The sequence below is a fragment of the Neophocaena asiaeorientalis genome, unplaced genomic scaffold (genome assembly GCF_003031525.2).
Source record: "Neophocaena asiaeorientalis asiaeorientalis breed wild unplaced genomic scaffold, Neophocaena_asiaeorientalis_V1.1 scaffold150, whole genome shotgun sequence".
NCBI lineage: Eukaryota > Metazoa > Chordata > Mammalia > Artiodactyla > Phocoenidae > Neophocaena > Neophocaena asiaeorientalis.
This window is the reverse complement of record NW_020176571.1, coordinates 5,485,984-5,503,928: the sequence shown is the minus strand read 5'-3', so window position 1 is coordinate 5,503,928 and position 17,945 is coordinate 5,485,984. Positions and strand designations below refer to the sequence as shown.

General features: G+C 51.8%; 1 protein-coding gene across 3 annotated transcripts in view; it reads left to right on the top strand.

Annotated features, from left to right (window-relative positions):
- The window catches only part of VWF (von Willebrand factor), a 142,687-nt gene that overhangs the window by 79,650 nt on the left and 45,092 nt on the right, over nt 1-17,945 (top strand). For all 3 annotated transcript variants that reach the window (XR_003001563.1, XM_024733216.1, XM_024733215.1), the window contains 9 exons: nt 3,818-3,921; nt 4,946-5,084; nt 7,577-7,711; nt 10,685-10,831; nt 12,999-13,139; nt 13,282-13,395; nt 15,246-15,402; nt 15,951-16,109; nt 16,768-16,903. Coding sequence is in view for 2 of the 3 variants with exons in the window: in XM_024733216.1 (XP_024588984.1) it covers nt 3,818-3,921; nt 4,946-5,084; nt 7,577-7,711; nt 10,685-10,831; nt 12,999-13,139; nt 13,282-13,395; nt 15,246-15,402; nt 15,951-16,109; nt 16,768-16,903 (1,232 nt within the window). In the remaining variant the exon portion in view is untranslated. The remainder of the gene's footprint in view (nt 1-3,817; nt 3,922-4,945; nt 5,085-7,576; nt 7,712-10,684; nt 10,832-12,998; nt 13,140-13,281; nt 13,396-15,245; nt 15,403-15,950; nt 16,110-16,767; nt 16,904-17,945) is intronic.

Here is a 17,945-nt window from a genome sequence, read left to right as displayed (position 1 = left end):
CACCCCGCCCCGAGGACACAGAAGGAGACCGAGGAGAGAAAGGACACAGAACCATTCAAGGCTACATAACTGTGTAGTGGAAATCCAGGCCTCCTGACTCCCAGTGTAGTACCCCTGTCTGGGAGATGCTCACTTACGCTCTGAAGTCCAGCGGTCACATTTTCCAAATTGGTACCCAGTTCTGCTGGTACTGGAAAAGCTCTCAGCAGCTGAGATGTGTGTTCATTTCCCTGGTCCTTTGAGGCCCAGTTTTCTCACTGGCCCACTATGAAGACCGAAAAACCTTTGGCACTGCTATTTGGTTTTTTGTGTGTGTGTGTGTTTTTTTTTAAAATTAATTTTTATTGGAGTCTAGTTGATTTACAATGTTGTGTTAGTTTCAGGTGTACAGCAAAGCGAATCAGTTATACATATACATATATCCACTCTTTTTTAGATTCTATTCCCATAGAGGTCATTACATTGAATAGAGTTCCCTGTGCTGTACAGCAGGTTCTTACTAGTTATCTATTTTATATATAGTAGTGTGTATATGTCAATCTCAATTTCCCAATTTATCCCTCCCCCCCTTTCCCCTTTGGTTGGCGCTGCTTTTTGAAAGGTAGGGCTTGGGCTCAGGGGCCCATCCAGAGAGGGCCTCTCATGTGTACACTGTAAATCCTACGAGACGTAATTCTAAAAGGCCCAAGAAAGCCCCCCTGTCTCAAAGATATCTCCTGCACTTCCTATGATTTGCCACCTAATCAGGTTTACTGAAATATAATAGGTATGAATTTAGTTAATCAAAAACAACTTTAAAAAAGCTTCCCTTATAAATCCTCATAGGAAGTCATTCACACTTTAGCATGAGTTATTTCATCATATTCTTTCCTCTAGCAAACATCTAGTTGAAGGCAGCTGCATTGAGCTGGAAGTATTGGCGGGGAGAACAGAGGACAGCTGGAAGGCAGTAAAAGATTCTGGAGAGTAGGTCAGTATGGCGGGGTGAAGATGGGGCCTTTTCAGAGAAGAGCAACAATGCCAATTTTTTTCTACTTCATAATTTTTCTTGCTGATCAAGACCCAGGACTGTGTTCTCAGCACGAGCCTTTCTTACTCAAGGTGGCATGAGCTGATGAACAATGGCGACAGCTATTTCTGCCTGTTTTCTTCTGCAGTCCTTGAAGGACATGCGTCAACTTTCGTCAACTTTATCTTACTATCCTTCTGGTGTCCTAAAGGGAAGAAGACTAGGCAGGAATGGTTCTCTTCTTTTCAAACATGAAGTTTAAGTAAGTGACTTGCACGAAATTCACTTCGGGGCTGCTGTACTGGCCCACCCTACACGTGGACCTGTTCTCATCTCCATCCCGTCCGTCTCCTGCTTGTGTCTTTATCTTTCTATCTCTGTGGATTCTTTAGCGCTTTAGGACTCTGGGTGCTTTTGGCTAGGCTGGTGATATTTGATCTTCTGTTCCAGGTCGGGAGCCTCCTGCTGAGAAACCTCTCCTCTCCCTTTAAGGCTCCACTTTGCTTCCTCCACCTCTGACCTAGGTCTAAACCCATGCCCCTGTCCTCATTTGATACCAAGGTCCTATTTTAATACCATAATCCATCAATTAGTCATCTCCTTTCACTAAAATAAGCAGGGCAGAGAGGAGCCATGTGGTTTGTCAGTGAGAGCTGGGAAGGGGGTGACAGTATTATTTCATGGCCAAACTGGGATTTGAGTTTTCTGTCCCTTGGAGGAGGGCCAGGCTCCCTGGGACTCACCCCTGGCCCAGGCGAGGGGTTACCTGGGCCCTGGGAGTGCAGGACTTTTTGTCAGTGGGTTGACCACCCTGGAGAGAGATAAAAACGTCCGGCACGCAGACCAAGAGGCATGGGAGCCCTCCCCGCAGCTTGCTTCCGCTCAGGGGAGATGAGCAGGGCCACTTTCTGGAATCCATCCTGCATCGTTTCGCCTCACATAATGTTTCCCATAACGAGGCTCGTTGTCTGGTTGGTCTCCATTAACTGCAGGAGCCCGGGCTGGCGAGCAGGTCGGGGGTCCACAGGGAGGCCATGGTCATTCCCAGAATAGCCACGAGGTGGCGGGTCTGGGACTTACATCAAAGATGACAAGCTTGGGGGATGCGGGGGTGAAGCCTGATTGCAAGGCTTTTGAAGACTGGGGTGGAGGGACGTTTCCCATCTTCCCTGTTCCCACTGGGCTGCCATCCTCCTTCCTGGGTGCCTAAGCTGGATGTGTGCCAAGGACATTGTGGCCCCCGGAGGTACGAGCCACCTAGAGCGTAGTCCCCCTGCATCTTCCTCACTCTAGCTCCCATGCTGCCCCTTCCCTTAGGCCTCGGGGACTCAGGAACACTCCAGAGGATGCATGAAGCTGGTGGCTGAGTCGTGGAGGTTCTTCTTTCCACCCCTTCCAACACACACACACACACACACACACACGCGCGTGCACCCACACATACACATGCATGCACACACATGCAAACTCACACAGACACATGCATGCACATACAGACGCATGCACACACACTTGCATGCACACATATACACATGCACACACATAAATTTAGTCTTTGTTCAGCCCAAGACCGCTCTGTCCCAGGGCTTTGTCTGGCTATAGGCCCAGGGAACCCAGGCTTGTCTGCAGAGTGACGGGATCGCACAGATGCTAAGGCACCCAGACCAGCAGCTTCTCACCCCTCGGGTGGCTCTGGAACCAGAGTGCCGTGGTCCCTTCACCCAGGGTCACGCAGAGCCGGCGTCCAGGGCTGCCTCCTAGGGTTGGGACAGAAGCAGATCTACGTGTGGGATCAGAGTGGGTTTGGCCAGCTCTCCCTAAGGTCACTGGGGCCAGCGGGTCTTCATTCTTTTCCTCCTGGCCCCGGCACCCCTGAGGAGTATAACTTGTCACATAGTTACTCCTTCACTGGTGGGGGGGTGGGGAAGAAGGGCAGGCCCTGTGAGGGTGTGTTGGACCATCAGGGGACGGGGTGACAAGGGTGCTCGTGGGGCTTGAAAACCCCCAGCCTCTGGTTCTGGTCCATCCCTGCCTGTGGCCACTATTCAACTTTTACCTCTAGGGCATTAAGTGCATTGTTCACTAATTAATTCATTTTATTAAATACATTATCCATTTTCTTCAGCTATAGAACATAGTAGATGCTCAATGAAGAACATTCAGAAAAAAAATTTAAAACCAAATAAGAAAATAAGGTTCCCTTATCCTAGCCCACCAGAGGCAACTTCTACACTTCCCAAGCCCTTTGGAGGCAACTTATATATTTCCTTCAAGACTATTTTGTTTTTGAAATATATGCATATATATATTAATCATTGGGACCATATGTGTATACAGTTTTAGAAATTAACAGCATAAGTAGTTCTCAAAACTTTTCAGACTTTAATGCGCTCCACAGGACACCATCACCTGGAGGTTCCTTAATGGGTTTAATCACGTTCCTATTGTTGAACACTTAGTTGCTTCCATTTTTATTTTGGAATGATAAATAATTGTACATTAGTTTTTGCCTATAACTCTATTACCTTTGGAGAAGTCCTCTGGAGGAATTACTGGGTCTAAGGAGATGCACGTCTCAAGGGCTTCTGACATGTGTTATCAGAGTCTCCACCAGGTCCCAGGGCTCCTGCCCCTGCAGTGTATGAGGGCGGAGGGGCTCAGAGTGTCTTCAGCTGAGCCAGGGGGAACAGTGTAGACAAGAGCCGGGATTCCAGCCCCAGACTGGGCGTGGGCTCCCTGGGCCGCCTCTGGCCGCGGCTGTTGGATCACTCGTTGCGGCCCCAAGACTTCTGGATCGCTTTCCCTTAGGTCCGGCAGGACAACAGGTGTGTGGCCCTGGAAAGGTGTCCCTGCTTCCACCAGGGCAGAGAGTACACCCCCGGAGAGACGGTGAAGGTGGACTGCAATACTTGGTGAGGCCGGGAAGGGTTCCAGCGATGCTGGGGACGGGGGGTGGGGTGTTGCTCTGGTACTTGCTCCCCTCCCACCCATGGTAACGTGGCTGCTCCTTTCCTTTTCTCTGTGCCTCTCTTTCTCCATCTGTCAAATGGGAGACTTTATCATCCCGTGTGCTCACCCCACGGGGACACTTTCTGGACAGCAGTGTTTCCTGGGGAAGATAAGGGCCATATCCATCACTGCATGCGTGACCAAGCTATCCCAGGGCACGGGATCGGGGGTCCTTCTCTGGCCTTGTCCTCTCCCCCAGCCATATTGTGAGTGTGCTTGCCTGGAAAGAGACCGTCGTTCACACAACCCCAGGCTCTGCTCACTCACCATCCCTTTCTTTGGGGCAGTGCACAGCTTTAGGGAAGGGCCATGGGGACAGGCAGTAAGGGGCTTAGTGTCTGTGGCCTGAGGTCTGAGCTTTCCACCGCTGCCGCCCCTGTCGGGCTTCCTGATGTCGGCTCTGTTACTGGGTGGAGGGATGGGGCCATAGGGCAGCCGGCAAGTCGCTGCGGGTTTACACACATTGCTGCCCACCCTCTCCTGGCAGAAGCTCACAGCTGGTCACTGTTTCCCCAGCTCAGAATTTTCCTGCCATTCTGGACGTGTGTCCCCTTAGCCTCAGAGGGGCTATCGGCCTCAGTGTCTTTTCTGTAGAGACCCTGTGGCCCCTCCCAGGTGATGTCCTGGGAGACTGGGCTTTGGCACGTCCGGAGCAGGTGGTGACAGAGTGTCCCTGGGTCACCTCAGCCAACCAGGGCCCTTCTTTGCCTCGTGACGGGGGTGGGGGGCAGCATGGCTTCCCTCTCCTCCTGGGCCCCGTGCTCTAAAAATGTGTGGGTTCATGACCGCGGGGCCCTGTGAGGTCCGATCCACAGGCTGCAGACCACCCTCCCGACGCTTCCTGCGGCCTCCTGGAGGGTGGGTGGCGTCCTTGCTGAACCGACGCCCGAGGGCCCCGCCCTCACCCCCCCCCCATCTTGTTCCCAGTGTCTGTCGGGACCGGAAGTGGAACTGCACGGACCACGTGTGCGATGCCACCTGCTCCACCCTGGGCCTGGCTCACTACCTCACCTTTGACGGGCTCAAGTACCTGTTTCCCGGGGAGTGCCAGTACGTCCTGGCACAGGTGAGAGCAGGGCTCGGGGGTGAGTGTGCTCCCAGACCGGATGCCACCATTCTGTCGGTGGAAACAGCACTGGGGGCTGGTTTCTACGGGAGTGATTTTCCAGCTCCTGGAGAGGCAGGACCTCGAGACTCGAGTGACTGCTGTGTCCCTCCAGCTCACCTGCACACCTCCCAGGACGGGGCAGAAGCTCATTCGTTGACTGGCCTTGGTGTGGGGCAGGCTCCCATCCGCCCCAGTCCCAGCACAATGCAACGAGAGGAAGGCTCCCTTTCCTTCTGCAGACACAGCCTCAGTCAGGGGACCAGTGGGGAGTGGAGCCCGGGCTGGATTTCAGCCCCAGCACCCTTCCTGCCAGCATCCTTGGGCAGTGAGCAGCCCACTCAGGGAAGGTTGAAATGACCCCTGGAGTTTGGTTCCCGCCCTGTGATTCTATTCTATTTTATTCTGTTCTATTCTCTCTCTCTTTTTTTTTTTTTTTTGCCGCACCTCGAGGCTTGTGGGATCTTAGTTCCCCAACCAGGGATTGAACCGGGCCCTCGGCAGTGAGAGCGCAGGGTCCTAACCGCTGGACCGCCAGGGAAGTCCCCATTCCATTCCATCGCATTTTCCACCATTTTCATTTCTAACCTCATGCAGCTCAGAATGGGGGGGGGGGGCGGTGAGGGACTGTGGGTACAGAAGGTCCCGCTGCCCGGCAGGCCGAGGAGCAGCCTGGGGGAATCCTAGCTGCTACGTGAGGGCTGCTCGGCCCCCTTTCCCGCCCACGGGTTCCTGCAAGTTTCTCTCGCTGGTTGACACCGACGTGGGTGAGCAAGGAGGGCCGAGCGCTTTGTCCTCCAGGCGGCTGGGCTCTGCGCAGCTTAAACGACTGTGGTCTCTCCGTCTCCGCTCTCGGGGGCGTCAGGGGAGGGGCTCCGTGTGGGCTGGAGGGAGGACCGCAGACCCGAGGGGGCCTCAGCCCCAGAGACAGAGCTGCAGGGCCCGGGAGTCCGGCAACGAGGACAGGGGCACCAAGCATGACGGCTGCCCAGCGCGCGGGGAGCGAGCCCCCTGCCTCTGGCCCGCGCCCCAGGCTGGCCCCAGAGAGGTGGGCGGCGCGCTGGGGAGACGGGTGTGCACCCCACGAAATGCTTTTACCCACACCCAGGAACCCTCTAGGGCTTTCCCACACATCGTCTATGGAAGCCCGTCTTTCTGTTATCTGTCTGCTTCCCAGCCTTGGTAGCAGAAGATGGGGTGATACCAGCTCTGGGGCTCCACTCCCCAGCCAGGTTCAGATCTGGGCACCCAGAAAACACGACATTTCAGTGCAGCGAGAGGGGCCGGTCAGACCTACCGCCCCAGCTCTTCCTGCCTAGGAGCCAGTTGGAATCCCTCCGAGTCGTGCCCCTCGTGGGGCTGCTTTTCCTGCCCCACCGCCAGTGCCGTTGTCCCCTCTGATACTTTGTCCGGAGGCCCCCCTCCCTTTCCTCCCTTCCTCCTTTGGGAGGTGTTATCAGGACTTAACTCTTTCTCCTTCAGAAAAATCTCAGCTGGTGACAAAGCACTTGTACCTTCGTTCTCTCTTTTAACTTTCACAATCCCATTAACCTAAGACAAACCCGTTTAACCTACCAATCCCATCAAGTTGGCGGATTGCATCTTACAGAGGGGCACATCGTGTGTGTGGAATGTATGTATGTGTGTGTGTGAGTGTATGTGTCTTTGTATGTGTGTGCATGTGTGTGTGTTATATATATTTGTTTGTGTGTGGTATGTATGTGTGTGTGTCTTTGTGTGTATATGAATGTGTGTCTCTGTACGTGTGCCTCTGTGTGTGTGTGTGTATGTGTATGTGTGTGTGTATGAGGGTCAGAGAGGTAAGTGACTTACTCAATATTATCCAGTAAGTGGCAGAAACAAGGCCCACCCCTAGCTTTTCTGTGCTGGGTGTTTTTTTTCCCATCACATCACAGCAATAGCCACCATGGGCGATATTTGCCAGAAACGTGTCCGCTTTTGCTTCCTTTCTATGCAATTCCCCAGCGAGGACCACTGCTCCCATACCCTCTGTTCCCTGCTAGGGACGGTAGCTCAGCTGGTGTTGCTGGGTCCTGCAGTCTTTGGTTACAGTTCTGGGCCAGCAGTCCAGAGGGACTCCACCAGAACTTAGAGCTGCCAAGTGCCACGTGGCTGGACTGTGCTAGTTCCCCGGCTGAGGCTGGACTAACAGGCTCAGGGGGAGCTGTAGGCTGATGGGTCCATGTTCCCTCTCCCTGTGTCCCTCCTTCTCCCCCTCCCACCCCTCCCCCCCCCTTCATAGGTGATGGCTGAGGATGACACACCTGTGAGTGTCCTCCGTCTCTGTCTGTCTGTCTCTCTCACACACACGTGGACATGGCAACCTCCTGTAACACATCCTTCAAAGGCTTGAGGTGATGGGATGCCAGTCTGCTGATCTGGGGAGGAGTAGCAGGGATAGTGTTTCTATCCTGACACCTGTTTTTCCCCAGGATTACTGTGGCAGTAACCCTGGGACCTTCCGGATCCTGGTGGGGAACGAGGGGTGCGGCTATCCCTCCCTGAAATGCAGGAGGCGCGTCACCATCCTGGTGGAAGGAGGCGAGATTGAGCTGTTTGATGGGGAGGTGAGTGTGGGCTCGTCCCTCCACCCTCACGCCCCTCCGTCGGCTGATGAAGAGCACATGCCGAGTGTCCGTCCAGAACGTGTGTGGATGGAACGTTGTGCAGCCAGTGGAGAGATGAGGCAGCGCTGTATCCTCTGACCTCGCCTCGTCCTGTGAGGGTGGCGGGTGGCAGGTGGTGACAGATTACACGATCCATTTTAGTGGAAGGAAGTGCAGACACACATGTGGAGAAGGGTGTGTAACCGTATCTGCACCAGTGTTGGGAGAGCCAGGGCTGACCTCCGGAGGCGACGGGAGATGGGAGGGTGGGAGGACTTTCATATAGGAATACGTATATACACACACATATATACATATGCATTATATACACACTATATATACAAATATACACACACACACGAGTATACTATGCATACACACATATACATATATGTTATATGCCCACAGTTATACATATTATATATACAAATATACACACATACACGTATATTATATATATAAATATATCACACACATATATACATATATATTATAGCCCACATATATATATTATATATACAAATGTATATGCACATATATACACATATATTATATACCGACGTATATATAAATGTATACAAATGTATGAACACATATGTACACATACATTATAAATGCAAATACGTTATACACAGTACACAATATACATATATATTAGATCCCACATTTATATGTATTATATATACAAATGTATACACATATACACATATATTATGCATACAAGTATACACACAAATGCATATGTATTATATACCCACAGTTTTATGTATTATATATGAATGTACACACATACATATATATTATACATACAAATATACACACATATATACCCACAGTTATATGTATTATATATACAAATGTATATACACATATATGCACGTATACTATGCATACAAATATACACATGTATACATAATATACAGATATATCCCATTTACATATATTATATATACAAATATATACACGCATATACACACATATATAGTATATATTATATACCCACATTATATATTATATACTAATGTATACACACATATACACACTTGTATACATATATTCACAAAAATATATACACACATGTGCATACATATATACACATATATAGTATATATACAAGTATATACACACTTATTATACATCCAATATGTTATATATACACACGCATATATAAATATATATTTTGGGAGATGATGGTGTTTGGGGGGATTTTTACCTTCTTTTATGTTTTTCGGTTCTCTTTAGATAAAATCTTTGCTAAAGAGCTCAAAGTGCACAGACTCAGGCCCTGTGTGCGAAGAGCTCACAGAGTGGCTCTCAGAGGTCTACCTGAGAACCACCCAGGAGACCTTGTTTAAGACACCAACCTTCAGGTCCACCCTGAGGTCCTGGCTCAGGTCTGGGTGAGGCCCAGGAACCTGCATCTGAAGTGGCAGGGGTCCCTGGAGCACAGCTGTGCTGGTCTGGCCACATCGGTACCTGGGAGACCTGGATCTGGGCTCACCCCTTCCCCATATCTTCATTTTGTTCTGTGGCCTCAGCCCGCATCCTACCTTCTGGCAAATACCCACCACTGGGCTTCCCTGGTGGCACGGTGGTTGAGAGTCTGCCTGCTGATGCAAGGGACACGGGTTTGTGCTCCGGTCCAGGAAGATCCCCCGCTGATACCAGGGGGTGGGAGGTGAATTCTCCTCCCTTAGAGAAGATAGCTGTGGAGCAAGCAGGACCTGTTGACTTGGGTCAGCCGTGTCCATTTCAGGGACAGTTCTACTTAAGACAGATGACAGTAGTGACATAGAGTGGGAGGCTCTGCCTGTGGTGTGTCCCCAGGGAGAGGACCTTGGTGAAGGGGTGACAAGTTCTTAGCGTCAGCCTCAGTCTTATGGGTTATATGGTCAGCCAAGTACCGTGAAACGGGCAGGGAGGGCTCGGCACCGGCAGCGAGTCAGCCGAGTCAAGGGCTCAGGTCCTTTGTGGGCTGAAGTCTGGGATTCCTGCTTCCAGCGCCGAGCTTCCCTGTCTCCCTGTTCAGCTGTGACTCCTGCTGACGGCAACTCGAGTGGGAGATGGGAGGAAAGGGGAGAATCTAGTGCTCGTTTTAATAAAGGGGTGGATTTATTTTTTAATAAGCCAATAAGGGATTTTATTTTAATTAATTTATATTTTTAATATCTTTTTTGGAGTATAATTGCTTTACAATGATTGCTGCTGTATAACAAAGTGAATCAGCTATATGTATACATACATCCTCATATCCCTTCCCTCTTGCGTCTCCCTCCCTCCCACCCTCCCTATCCCACCCCTCTAGGGGGTCACAAAGCACCGAGCTGATCTCCCTGTGCTATGCAGCTGCTTCCCACTAGCTATCTATTTTACATTTGGTAGTGTCTATATGTCCATGCCACTCTCTCACTTCGTCCCAGCTTACCCTTCCCCCTCCCTGTGTCCTCAAGTCCATTCTCTACGTCTGCATCTTTATTCCTGCCCTGCCCCTAGGTTCATCAGTACCATTTTTCTAGATTCCATATACATGTGTTAGCATATGGTATTTGTTTTTCTCTTTCTGACTTACTTCACTCTGTATGGCAGTCTCTAGGTCCATCTTAAATCAGTTGCCTAGAGGTGCTTAAAACCATCACCACATTAAAAACATCTTTAGGGGACCATGTGTATTTAATGATCAAGTGTCCAAAAAATTCTTTTCATGACGTGATAGGTGATCTTCTGCCAGCAGGTTTCATCGTATTTTTAATCTCGTAATTATGTTTTTGCCGCCACCTCTTCATCCTAGGATTCTTGGAGAGAGGTAGGCAAGATGGACGCAGCTCTGGCCGAACGGGGCAAATGACCAGCGGCTCTGGAGGGCCGTGGGGCGGGTGGAGCTGGGCCTTACACCCGACCATCACTGTCCTGGTCTCACACTGCGTCCTCCCTCAGGTGAGCGTGAAGAGGTCCATGAAAGATGAGACTTACTTTGAGGTGGTGGAGTCCGGCCTGTACATCACCGTGCTGCTGGGCAAGGCCCTCTCCGTGGTCTGGGACCGCCACCTGGGTATCTCTGTGTTCCTGAAGCAGACTTACCAGGTGGGTGGCCCTTCTCCGCTTCCCCCTCATCCTGTCCGGTTGCATCTTCAGCTTCCCGGGCAGCAGTCCGCGGCCCTCACCCGCCGTCTTGGGGGAGGGTGGGTGGTCACCTAGTCCAGCCTCCCTCCCGCTGCAAATAAGACTCAAGGGTTAGGGTTCACCTTGGCTGTTCCCGAGACAGGCTCTTTCTGGGAAGGAGGGAGGGTTCCCGGACCCTGCAAACAGTCCCTTGAGTGGCCTTGCTAGGCAAGCAGTTTATATCCACAAAGAAAGGAAAGAAAAGATCGGGCAAGAGCTATTCTCAAGGTTTCTTAACCTCAAGAGGCAGACGGTCATGCATGATGTTATCATAACTCTGCAGAGCGTTCCGGGTGCACCCTCCCACGGGGCCACAGGCCAGCATCGGCCGATGCTTGCAGGGAAACTGCTCAGCACCTGCTTTGGGGAAAGCGGCTTGCGGTATCCGTCCAGGTTCCGATGGTTTGCTGGGACTTCATTTTCTCTGATGGGCATGAATGTGACAAGTGCTCTGTCTGCCCTGGTGGCAGGACAGACCTTCCCAGCAACTGTTCTAGGCACTGTGGACACAGCAGGGAAAGAACTATATATAAATGTATATACATATGTATATAGTTATATATTTATATGTATCTTAACTTCGTATTAGTTTCCTATTGCTGCTATAATAAATTACCACAGACTTAGTGGCTTAGAAAAGCAACACAAATAGATTATCTTCTGGTTCTGGAGGTCAAAAGTATACAATCGGTCGGCAGGGCTGCATTCCTTCTGGTGGCTTTAGGGGAAAATCTGTCTTCTTGCCTTTCCTAGCTTCTGGGGCTGCCCACATCTCTTGGCTGTGGTCCCATCCTCCATCGTCAAAGCCAACAGCATAGCGTCTTCCACTCTCTCTGCTTCTCTCTGTCACATCACACTTCTCACTCTGACTTCTGTGCTCCTCATAAGACCCCGTGATTGCACTGAGCCCACCTAGATGATCCAGGGCAGTCTTCCCGTCTCAGGACCCTTAACGCAACCACACCTGCAAAGTTCCTTTTGCCACGTGTGGTAACATATTCCCGCTTCCGGGGATGAGAACGTGGATATCTTTGCGGGCGCCATGGTTTTGTCCACAGCCGCCCTGGTGGAGATCATATTCTAGTGGGGATCTTGTGTGTGTTAGATTGGTTGGTCTGATGAGACCTGTCTCAAAGGGTGTGAGTGGAGTCTTTGTGGAAGGGAGGGAAGGAGCCACGTAAATATCCTGACTCGAGAATTCAGGCAGATGGAGTAGCAGGTGCCAGAGCCCTAAGGTGGACGGTGTTTGTGTTCGGACACGGAGGCCAGGGTGGCTGGAGAGGGGGGGCTTGGGGTGACTGGTAGTTAACAAGGGCAGGGACGGGGCAGGGGCCGTGCCATGGGGGCTGTTGGGCCATGTAAACATCTCTGTCCTTTTGTCCATGTTTCCCAGCAAAATAGAATAAGTCACATCTCTTTGTCCCGAGGCAGGGCTCCAAATTTGTTCTAAGAGCATGGCATCTTTTCTTTTCCAGGCCAAATAGCTCCGGTTTTGTCCAGGGTTCTTATGTGATGGTTTCCACCCGTTCATTCGTTAGTCGGTCGGGACTTGTGTCCTGCAGCCCATGATAGGTGAACGTGGAATTGAGGAAGATATTATGTCAGCCCTGGGGGTGTTTAGTGCTGGCCAGCCTGCTCCAAACAGGCTGCAGTTGTTTAGGGAAGGGACTCACCTGTCCACGGTCGAGTAGGACTAGAACGTTCCCCCCTCAGACTTCTCACACTCTCATCGGTGTGATGCTGGACCAGCGCCTCTTCTGCTCAGACCCTTACTGGGGCAGCTGATGGTTTATACTGCAGACACCAGGGCCCTGGAGGCCTAGTTGGCCATCCAAGGGACATGGGCGGGCTGCCTCTCTTTGTGAATGACCTTGGTTTCCTTAACCTTAACATGAGGTCATTGTGGACGCCGGGCAAAGGCCTTGGCAAGGTCAAGACTTTGCTGGTCACCCTGGTCTCCCTCCCTGTCCCCTCCCACCTTCCTCTTCCTCAGGCGAGCCTGCCTCCCATGCTGCCTGGAACCCTCGCTTTCCTGACTCAGAGTTCGCTCTGAGGTTTGCAAAGCTTATGCTCCCAACTGGTCCCCCAGGAGCAGGTGTGTGGCCTGTGTGGGAACTTTGACGGCATTCAGAACAACGACCTCACCAGCAGTAGCCTCCAAGTGGAGGAAGACCCCGTGGACTTCGGGAATTCCTGGAAAGTGAGCCCGCGGTGCGCCGACACCCAGAAAGTAGGTCGGGGTCGCGGTGCGGACCGTGGGCGGTGGGTGCTACGGCCTGTTGGCGGGGGCAGAGCTTGGGGAGGGGGCCTCTTGGAGCCCTTCCGGGTTGACTCTTCCGGGTCCATCTGTGTACTCCTGCCCGGTTCCCCAGGTGCCACTGGACCCATCCCCTGCCACCTGCCACAACAACGTCCTGAAGCAGACGATGGTGGATTCCTCCTGCAGCGTCCTCACCAGCGACATCTTCCGGGAGTGCAACAGGCTGGTGAGGGCGGCGGGGCCCCCGCGGGCAGGTGCTTAGCTGTGGATGCTTCCAGGAGCCTCAGAAATCATCTGCAGCTGCTCGCCTCTCTTGGCTTCAGGCTGGGGAACAGAAAGAACAGGGTGTATGAGGAGAGCAGTGCCTGGCAGATCATTTTTCTGCATGGTTCTCTGGGCATCCAATGCTGCTGCTCTTCCAGCCTCAGTCTTAGGGTTTGTCGCCCACAGATTACCTTGTCTCCGACATCAGAGCGGGAGCTTCCTTCTCCCATGCCCACCGTGCCTCTGGCCCCGGGCACCGCGCCGCTGCCCCCGTTCCCAGGTCTTGTCTCACGGAAACTCCTTTCTGGTCTTGAAGCAAGATTTTCAGCCTGCACTCTATGGCTTCTTTCTGTGTCTTTTGTTGTTGTTTAATTTTTATTTTATGTTGGAACGTAGTTGATTAACAATGCTGTGTTTTAGATGTACAGCAAAGTGATTCACTCATACATATACATGTGTCTATTCTTTTTCAAATTCTTTTCCCATTTAGGTTATTATAGAGTATTGAGCAGAGTTCCCTGTGCTACACAGTAGGTCCTTGTGGGTTTTCTATTTTATTTTATTTTTAAAAAATTTTTATTGGAATATAGCTGATTTACAATGTTGTGTTAGTTTCTGCTGTACAGCAAAGTGAATCAGTTATACATAGACATATATCCACTGCTTTTTTAGATTCTGTTCCCATGTAGGCCATTACACACTATTGAGTACAGTCTCCTGTGCTCTACAGCAGGTTCTTTTTGTGTCTTTATCTCACAAGGTGACAAGGAATTCCCCAAACAAGTTTCGATGCAATTTTCTCTCTATCTCCGTATGAATGTGTATACGCACACCTGTGTATGTGTGGGTACATGTGTGTATATGTATATGTACACACACACAGCCACGTACACACACATGCTGCTCCGTGGCACCCCCCTCGTGGGAGTGACTGGTTGAACGCCTGTGTCTCAGCTCTTTCTGTCCATCCAGTGATTTTTAATCCCTCAGGACCTGAAGGATACTTAGGGTGCCCTGGTTTGGTGGAGACCTGAGGCACCTGAGCTGGAAGGGCGGAGACAGTGAGAGGGTCAGGGAAACCGGGGCTGTTGGGCACAGTGACCGGCTTAACGTCCAAATTCATTCTCACCACAACTGCCCTGAACAAGGTGGGTGTGGGGGGCACGTCTGGGGCAGCCGAAGGTGAGAGTGGCTCCTGAGACTGAGCACGGACCAACGGTGGGCTTCCCCTCCGGGGAGACTTAGGGCCGGAGTCCAGGAGCACTGGGCCGGCTGCGGTCCAGCACGCTAGCCTGTAGCATCTCAGCGAGACAGCACGAGTGGTCCTGATGTGTTTCCTCAGTCTCTTTGCTGAGTGGAGGGCAGAAAAGAGTGTGTGTGTGTGTGTGTGTGTGTGTGTGTGTGTGTGTGTGTGTGTGTGTGTGTGTGTGTGTGTGTGTGTGTGTGTGTGTGTGTGGTGTTTATGTAAAACACGCAGACACCCAAGAGGGTGGGAGTGGCTTATGGGGACGTATGGATGGCTGAGCAGGTACGTGGACAGATGGACAGAAAGGAATGTTCTTTTGAAAAATTCTCAGGCACATCTCTTCTAGGAGAGGCTGGCAGGGTTTCTTTTTTCCCCTTTTCTTGCTGGACTCCACATAAGAACGTAGGATTTCTGCCTTTTTACCCATTTCCTCCTTGGGACCATTGCCTCACATCTTTCCTTCTGCCTGGAGCCCCTGTCCCTCCTCTGACCACTGGAACATTCACGCCCAGACCAAGAGCCAGAGTCCCCAAGTGCAGCCCAGGCCACCTGCGTCTCCCTTGCAGGTGGACCCCGAGCCATACCTGGATGTTTGCATCTACGACACCTGTTCCTGCGAGTCCGTCGGGGACTGTGCCTGCTTCTGCGACACCATCGCTGCCTACGCCCACGTGTGTGCCCGGCACGGCGAGGTGGTGGCCTGGAGGACGGCCACGTTGTGCCGTGAGTCCTGCTGTCCCTCGTGGTCCCAGACACGCCCCTCCCCCCTCGCGCATTTAGACCTTGGGGGGTGAGGAAGGGCACCTTGGTGGGGGAGAAGACAGAGACCCATGCGGGGGTGATGGCCGAGGCTGAAGGGGGTTAAGGCATGCATGGGCATGAGGAGGCGTGGGACTGGAGACAGCGACGGGGAGAGAGCAATGGGGAGAGAGATTCAAGGAAATGGAGAAGAGGGAGCAGTGACGAAGAGAAGGAGGTGGTCAGAGTGTCTGTGATTAGACATGATCACATTTGCCATCGTGGTCAAGAAGCTCAGACATTATGTTGCGTCTTCCTTCCTGCATGTAAGTGGCTGATCATTTTTATAAGGAAAATGGATTCAGAACCACGATGCTCCTGGCTCAGGGGCTCTCAAAGCCTAGACGCCTCTCACGTGGGCGACTCCGTAGTTCCCCAGTAGCCTCATCCCCTCCTTGGGGCCGTCTGTCTGGGGTTGCCCAGGGTTGCCCGGTGCTTTAATAATGGTCCTGCCTGTTTTGGGGTCTGCACAGCCCAGAGCTGCGAGGAACGGAACCTGCGGGACAGCGGGTACCAGTGTGAGTGGCGCTACAACAGCTGTGCTCCTGCCTGTCCCGTCACGTGCCAGCACCCTGAGCCGCTGGCCTGCCCCGTGCAGTGTGTGGAGGGCTGTCACGCACACTGCCCTCCGGGTGAGGCCCTGGCCCCCGCGGGGAAGGGGTGCGGGGCTGGGATGATCCTCAGGAAAGCTGGCTCCCTGCACTGCTTCTTCTCAGCCTCGCCTGGTGGCGCCCTGTCCCCAGCCCCACTACCCTGGGTCGTGTTTCCGTGTCCTTCCACCAAAGCCAGGCCAGCTGTGGTTTTTGTCAAGCTGAGCTCCCATGCAATGCTTCTGGGGTCTATTTATGGGCGTATCATCTAGAGCAGCGCTTTCTGGTAGACCTTTCCGCAGTGCTGGGAAAGTTCTATTCAAATATGGCTCATGTGTCTGGGGAATTGAATGTTCAATTTTATGGAATGTTACTTAATTGAGATTTAAACGTAGCCAGCCACATGTGGTTACTGGCTACAGTATTGGATAGCACAGATCTAGAGTTATCAGATATCTCCTTCGGTGGAGGAGCAAAAAGACCCTTGGAGATAAGATTTGCTTTGTCCTGGGGTTTGGAGGAGGCGAGGTGGGGGAAGGAACACCCCCTCCTAATTTTTCAGAAAGAAGGATGCTCCCTAAGCTGTGAGGGGACCCTTGGGGGAGGCAGGCAGAGCTGGGACAGGCCTTCTAGTGCAAGGAGAGTCTTCCTTGTGGGAAAGGTGGGAACTTTGGCTCCTAACAAGAGGCTTCTCATGCAGGGAAAATCTTAGATGAGCTTTTGCAGACCTGCGTCAACCCTGAAGACTGCCCTGTGTGCGAGGCGGCCGGCCGGCGCTTAGCGCCCGGGAAGAAAATCACCTTGAACCCTGGGGACCCTGAGCGCTGCCAGATTTGGTAAAACAGTCCCCCTGGTTGTCCGAAGTGATGGGTCTTACTGTCTAACCTGGGGGCCTGCCCAGAAGTGTCGGTTTGGGGAAGAATGTCCTGTTCTTACTTACTTTGCTTCTCTGTCTTTGAGGACAGGCTATATTTCTTTTCCAGGAAATATCTCTCAAGAGATTTAGGTTTTCTACCTCTTCTTGCTGAAGGAAGGACGTGGTCTCTTCTTATCCTTGGAGGTGGCATCTAGTCCGGGGACAGGCATCTATGGAAGTCAGATTTCTTTTTTACTGGAGATGGGGATGCAGGGCAGGAAGAGAGGTGGAGCCCCTGACTCTGCAGTGGGGCACAGACACCTCGGGCCATGGCCAAGGTCCCAGGATGCGGCTCTTGTAACTGGGAGTCACGGGTCACTGCCCCCGGGCTCCCACCGGGGTTGAAGGAGAAGGTTCTAGCCTGTGTGGGTCTCCGTCACAGGCAGCTTGATTTCTCCTGTGGTCTGGCAGAGCCTGCCACTTTCCAGGACGCTGGTGAAAGAGAGAAGTGCCCAGGGGATTGGAAATTTGGCCTGGCGGGGTGAGAATTTGTGTGTGGGGCTTGGGGCTGGGTGTGGAGCATAGCTAGACCCTGGCACATGATGGGGGTAAACGGTGGGTCCATTGCAAGAAAGAATGAGTGAGTCACTGTCGCTCTCTGTCTGACATCTTGGAGACCCCCGTATACCACTCCCAATGCTTTATTCTACCGGATCACGCTGGTATTTTGAATCTTTATCCATCTCTCTGAAGTGATTTTACTCCAGTTTTCCTCTCTCCCTTAGGGCCCAACATGTTAACGTAGTACAGAACTCATGCAGCTTAAGTTCTGTTGTAATAAATACTGAAAAGCATTTATCTTTGATAGAACATTTATAAGGCCTGGTCAGCCTCAACATTTTAAAGCAGTGTTTGTCTTTGGAGATATTTGGGAGAAGGCTTGAATTATAATTAAATATTTATGTTGCTAGAGACATAGGTTGAAAATAAACCAACTTTGAATGGCTGTGTGGATTGCTAAG